General features: G+C 38.8%; 1 protein-coding gene across 1 annotated transcript; it reads right to left on the bottom strand.

The window, feature by feature from the left end:
- Positions 1 to 4,065: 4,065 nt before the first annotated feature.
- Positions 4,066 to 6,075, bottom strand: LOC106088232 (ATP-dependent DNA helicase 2 subunit 1). The gene has a single exon (XM_013253688.2). It carries the CDS (start codon positions 6,005 to 6,007, stop codon positions 4,118 to 4,120), a length of 1,890 nt encoding a protein of 629 aa, XP_013109142.2. The 5' UTR covers positions 6,008 to 6,075; the 3' UTR covers positions 4,066 to 4,117.
- Positions 6,076 to 6,997: the final 922 nt, after the last annotated feature.

The following is a 6,997-nucleotide window of genomic DNA, read 5'->3' as shown; positions in this document are numbered from 1 at the left end:
AGGGTCACATAAACTCTTAACACATGTGGTTCTAACGATGATTAATAACTCCGCTACATATATACTACTGCATAAAACTTTACACTGGTGGTGAACTATTTACTACAACATATTGTATGTATGTATGTATGTCAAAAGTGCATCAATGAAGATATACTTCCATAAGCCTCTATGATTCTGTGTGGATGAATGATGGGAAAATGAGAATGGAGCTTGGCCTTTTACATTATTAAAAGTTTTTTTTTTTCATTATTGTACACTTCCGTTTCCGTTTGGCGCATAACGACATAATATACTGGCATGGCGGCGGTTTAACATTTTCAACAGCCTCGCATGGATCAAAATTCGCACATATGCATGCGACTACAACACTATGAGAGAAAAACAAAAACCTAAAGTTTAATCGTGTGACTCTTACATAAGTGAGTGTTAATTGCTTAAATTATCCACAGACAGAGGCAGGAGGATATGCACACACTCTCACGCACACACATAATATACGCCTTTATTTTCCGATGTAACCTATCTCACAAAGCTTTAAGGCTATTAAATACGAACTACGGAAAGGAATGCCGTAGCAGCGAGTGCGCAACTATACCAAGAGTCGAAAGTGTGTAATTATATACTCAAGCTGGCCATAAATGAATGACAAATTACTGCAATAAGGTAACAATTAAAAGGGTACACACATGGTGCACTTTACTTTTCATGCTGTGAACATTAAAGTGGGTCATCCATATTTTGTGAAAGAAATGCCAATAAAGTAAGTTTTGAAAAAGACTTGTTACACAGAAAATAATAAAAGTCGGTTTCAATAGTAACAAGTAAGAGCGTGCTTAGTTCGGCCGTGCCGAATCTTACCCTCCACCATAGATCGCATTTATCGAGTTCATATGCGCGGTATCTCTTTTTAGGCAAACAAAGAATATTGAATAAGAACTGTTATGCTATTGAAGTTAAATCAAATTATAGTCGGATTACCATAAACCATAAATGAATGCTGAACATGGTAGAAGTCATTGTGTAATATTTTATTCCTTTTGGATAAGAATTGCGCCTTGTAGGGGCTCAAGAAGCAAAATCGGGAGATAGGTTTATATGAGAGCTGTATCAAGCTATTGATCGATTCAGACCATATTGAACACGTATGTTGAAGGTTATGAGAGAAGACGTTGTACAAAATTTCTGCCAAATCGGATGAGAATTGCGCCCTCTAGAGGCCCAAGAAGTCATGATCCCAGATCGGTTTATATGGCAGCTATATCAGGTTATGTACCGATTTGCGCCATACTTAGCACAGATATTGGAAGTCATAACAGAACACCTCATGCAAAATTTCAGCCAAATCGGATGAGAATTGAGCGCTCTATTGGCTCAAGAAATCAGGATCCAAGATCGGTTTATATGTAAGCAATACCAGATTATGAACCAATTTGAATCATACTTAACACAGTCGTTGAAAGTGATACCAAAACACACCACGTGCAAATTTCAGTCAAATCGGACAAGAATTGCGACCTCTAGAGTCTCAAAAAGTCAAGACCCAAGATCCGTTTATATGGCAGCTTTATCAAAACATGGACCGATTTGGCCCATTTACAGTCCCAACCGACCTACACTAATAAAAAGTATTTGTGCAAAATTTCAAGCGGCTAGCTTAACTCCTTCGAAAGTTAGCGTGCTTTCGACAGACAGGCGGACGGACGGACGGACATGGCTAGATCGACTTAAAATGACATGACGATCAAGAATATATATACTTTATGGGGCCTCAGACGCATATTTCGAGGAGTTACAAACAGAATGACGAAATTAGTATACCCCCATGCTATGTTGGAGGTTATTAAAAGGCATTAGGTTCGGCCGGGCCGAACTTTGGATACCCACCACCTGGGGTATATATGAAAACTAACTTTCGTCATAATCCGGTGAAAAATTTATAATTTATACCCCCATAGCAGCTATACCGAAAACTTGTCCGATTTGTACCGAATTCGACACGGACATTGAGTGGTCTAATAAGTACAAGTCATTGTTCAATTTTGTAGCACAAAATATTGGTCTTTTGGTAGACATATCCAAAAATAGACCGATCTGAATCATATACGACACGGATGTGTCAAATTTAACCTAAATGGGATTATAAATGTGCCTTTTATGGGCCCAAGACCTTAAATCGAGAGATCGGTCTATATGGCAGCTATATCCAAATCTGCGCCAAATTGAAGACAAATGTTGAAGGGCCTAACACAACTCAGTGTCCCAAATTTCGGCGAAATCGGACAATAAATGCGCCTTTTGTGAACCCAATCGAGAGATCGGTCTATATGGCAGCTATATCCAAATCTGAACCGATTTGGGCCAAGTTTCAGAAAAATGTCGAAGAGCCTAACACAACTACCTGTCCCAAATTTCGTCGAAATCGGATCGGATCGGATCGGTCTATATGGCAGCTATGTCCAAATCTGAATCGATCTGAGCAAAATTGAAAAAGGATGTCGAAGGGCCTAACACAACCCAATGTCCCAAATGTTGGCAAAATCGAACAATAAATGCGCCTTTTACGGGTGCTAGACCTTAAATCGAGATATCGGTCTATATGGAAACTATATCCAAATCTGAATTGATCTGAGCCAAATTGCAAAATGATGTCGAACACAACTCACTGTCCCAAATTTCAGCAAAATCGGATAATAAATGAGGCTTTTATGGGTCTAAGACCCTAAATCAGGGGATCGGTCTATATGGCAGCTATATCCAAATCTGGACCGATCTGGACCAAATTTAAGAAGAATATCGAAAGGTCTAAATTTCAACAAAATCGGATAATAAATGTGGCCTTTATGGGTGGTCTATATGGCAGCTATATCTAAATCTGGACGGATCTGGGCCAAATTGAAGAAGGATCTCGAAGGGCCTAACACAACTCACTGTCCCAAATTTCAGCAAAATCGGATAATAAATATGGCTTTTATGTGCCTAAGACCCCAAATCGGCGGATCGGTCTATAAGGGGGCTATATAAAGATATAGTCCGATATAGCCCATCTTCGAACTTAACCTGCTTATGGACAAAAAAGTGATCTGTGCAAAGTTTCAGATCAATATCTCTATTTTTGAAGACTGTAGCACTGTCGCACTGCGGCACGCCGTTCGGACTCGGCTATAAAAAGGAGGCCCCTTATCATTGAGCTTAAACTTGAATCGGACTGCACTCATTGATATGTGAGAAGTTTGCAAAGCAAAATTATATCAAAAATTTACTATTTTGAAGAACATATATATAGCACCCGTATATATTGTGTTGCCCAAAAAGTAATTGCGGATTTTTTAAAAGAAAGTAAATGCATTTTTAATAAAACTTAGAATGAACTTCAATCAAATATACTTTTTTACACTTTTTTTCTAAAGCAAGCTAAAAGTAAAAGCTGATAACTGACAGAAGAAAGAATGCAATTACAGAGTCACAAGCTGTGAAAAAATTTGTCAACGCAGACTATATGAAAAATCCGCAATTACTTTTTGGGCAACCCAATACATACTGTTCCAAATTTTAATTAAAACACATCTGCTATATCTTAACAAAACAAAAAGAAAAGCTTAAACCTCGTTTACACTGCTCTTTAAATCCGGATTTAATGACTCGATCATCCGTTTTCCCTTTATAAAATCAGCTGACGAGATCCTTAAATCCGGATTTAATCAGCAGTGTAAACGGGGTTTTAAGGTAATTAAGCAAGTTTTTTCAATAAATACTGGAAATATATGTTTTTGACTAAGGAAATCCAAATGCAACACCCCTTTACTTCAGCCGTAGGAGGTAACAGGCCTACATACTCTTTTTCCTGCGGCATCAAAATGATTCAATTGTCTGTGTCATTTGCATTCTGGCCGCCAACAGCCACATAAAATGTGATGTAGATTGGTCCTTAAATTGATATAGCCTCCATATGAAACGATCCCTAGCAATTTTCATATTTGTTCTGAAATTTGGTATGTAAATATTTCTACTACATAAGAACCAATTTCCTGACATGGCTTCATGAGATTCTAAAACGACAAACACTTATGTATTAACAAATCTAATTTTATTATTCCTTTGTAAATAAAAAACATTTTTAATTTATTGAAAAAGCATATAAAATATCCAGTAGGTCTGGTTTCTTTGTAGACTTGGCCACTTTTTTATTGAAATGCGTTTGCAATATTTGCACCAGCTGATCTTTTGTGCAGGAACCTAAGGATTTGTTCCTTATCATTTGCAAGACATAATCCTTGTTACTCAAATTATCTGCTGACAACTTGATTGTCTTTGCAGCACTGGACGCTTCCCCTCTGTTGGAGGAAGCTGGCCTTTTCTTGGCCGCTTCCACATCCTCACCGAATATCTCTTCGAATTTGGGGAGTAAGGTTGCAATTCTCTGGTCTTGTTGCTCAGTATTCGGATAATATTGGCTACCTAAAGGTTCGTATTTTACATTAAAGGCCAACGCCAACAGTTTAGATTGCAACTGGTCCAACTCTGGATCGCATAGAGTTCCTGGCTTGAAATCTAAACGGAATTTCTTTACAATCTTTTTACACAATTCTACCCCTTCATCTGGGGCGTGGTTTTCTACGGAATTCCATTCCGCTAAATCGACATTGCGAATATACGAAGAACAGGGCAAATACACCATTTTGAAGCCATCATTCGTCAGCAAAGAGTAATAGGAATCGGATTCGGCATCATCTTTTGAAACCGGTACTAGGGCGACATAACGTGGCATAGACTTTCTTTTGCACATAAACAGGCAAACTGCGATCTTGTCCCTAGCTTTACAACGTTCCCAAAGGGCGCGGAACAACCGCTTCGAACCAATAATATGACCATCGTCGGGATACATGAAATTAAAGGATTTGCAGAAAAGGGCTTTGGATAGTTCGCAGCGTGGTTTAAAGCCCAACAACATCATACCTGGAGCGTGAAGGTTGCGTACGCGGTTTACTTGCTCATATGATAAACGTATTGCAGAACTGCCCAAATTAATCTCGTACCAGGCGTCCGTAATGTTAATTGCGCGAGGCTGCTCCAACTCAGACGTCTCCGGATTTTTCTTAAACACTTTGGTAAGACGATGCCTGCGTACTATCGCATTGTCGGTACGTTGTATCAAAGCCTTGCGAGGTCCCTTGTCCTTCTGGAAATAGTTAAAATATTGAGCAGACAGACTTAGATCTGATCCTAAAGACAACTTAAAATGGCCCAACGAACGACGAACAAAATGTTGTTTTATTTTACGGTCTGCCAAAAGTTCTCTGGCCCGCTGGGGATTGGCAGGCTCGAAACTATCGATTTCAATGTCGCGTACCAGGCAAATGAACTCCTTATAGAAGACATCATAGTTAAATATATCCACCATAGGAATAACTTGGAATTCAATATTTTCTTTAGCACTTAAATCTGAGGCTTTTTGTAGCGCTTGTCTATAACCCTCAGACTGGGCGGAATGTGGAGTCTCCTTGTCCGTCAGGTACACTATTGTCGAATTATCCACCGAGTAGGTGCAATGCTGCACCAAATCCAAACATAAGCGTAGAAGGTGAGCAAAGTTGGTCCCATTACCGCTGCTCACACCGTATACTTCTGCAAAATCGTTGGGCGAAGTCTCAACAAATCGTAGAAAGTGTTCCACAATGGCCGTGTTCAATTGACGTGGTGGCAGGAAAACAGCACAATTCTCGGGCATTACGATTGCCTCTAAGCAATCCGGTTCATACGGTTCTGGGCTATGCTCGGTATTGGCAAATATCAAAGCCATCAAATCATTATCATTGACCAATAATCCAGACAGAAAGGCACTTCTTATCAAATTTAAAGCCTCATTTAAACGATCCGGCTCATTGTATAAATTTGCATCCACCACAAACAAAATAACATCCCTGCCGTGATAAACGGCCTTGAAATCCTCATCCTCGTCTTCAGAATCCGAAATTGAGATTTCATTTTGTGGATCCCAGGAACTCATATTGAATATTATATTTTTGAGCCTCTTGTTAAACTGACTTTTTGGATTTTGCAAATTTCGCAATGAGTGTAATATTTTTTTTTTTTGGACTTTAATCGAAATGGCAGAGTACGACTCTATATGCCAGGTTGTACTTCCGAAGTTGGTGTCCCCACCAACTGTAAATTAAAACACGTGTATTAAAAATACAGAATTAAAACCAATGTACAGTTATAACTGTACTGTGTATAACGATGACTAAGCATCGAATCCCGAAGCGTCCGCTTCAGACGAATTCTAAATGCAAAGAGTGAGTGTAATACTAATGTTGCAATTTCTAATGTTAAACCGGCACTCAAATTGCCGCAGTTAATGACGTACGTAACGTATTGCGGTGTTGTATATGAAGTTTCACAAATGCTGTGTTTATACCCTACACCACCACTGTGGTACAGGCTATTATAAATTTGTGCATTTGTTTGCAACGATGAGAAGGAGAAGAGCTAGAACCTTTGATAAGTATACCGATCGGATTAGAATTAATTCCTGATTCGATTTCGCTATGGCCGTCTGTCTGTCCATGTATTCTTGTTATCAAGGCACAGGTCGCATTTATTGTCCGGTTCAGATTTAGATATAGCTCCCATATATATCTTTCATCCGATTTGAACTTTTAAGACTGCAGAAGCCACAATTTTTGTCCGATCTTTACAGGCCGCATTTATTGTCCGGTTCAGATTTAGATGTACCTCCCATATATATCTTTCATCCGATTTGAACTTTTAAGACTGTAGAAGCCACAATTTTTGTCCGATCTTTACAAAATTTGGCACGAGCTGTTTTATTCCAAGTTCCAATATGTGCGCAAAATTTCATAAAAATCGGCTGAGATTTAGATATAGCTTCCATATATATATATATATATATCTCATTCTATATGGAGTTTTAAGGATGTAGCAGCCAACATTTTGTTCCCATCTTTACAAAATTACGCGTGAGGTGTTTTATTTG

Source organism: Stomoxys calcitrans, chromosome 2 (genome assembly GCF_963082655.1).
Source record: "Stomoxys calcitrans chromosome 2, idStoCalc2.1, whole genome shotgun sequence".
NCBI classification, from domain to species: Eukaryota; Metazoa; Arthropoda; class Insecta; order Diptera; family Muscidae; genus Stomoxys; species Stomoxys calcitrans.
The sequence above is the reverse complement of the archived record's forward strand: the minus strand, read 5'-3'. Positions and strand labels throughout refer to the sequence as shown.

Excerpts from the sequence above, each read along its gene's own strand:
- LOC106088232 (XM_013253688.2), bottom strand. The coding sequence starts at position 6,007 with ATGAGTTCCTGGGATCCACAAAATGAAATCTCAATTTCGGATTCTGAA.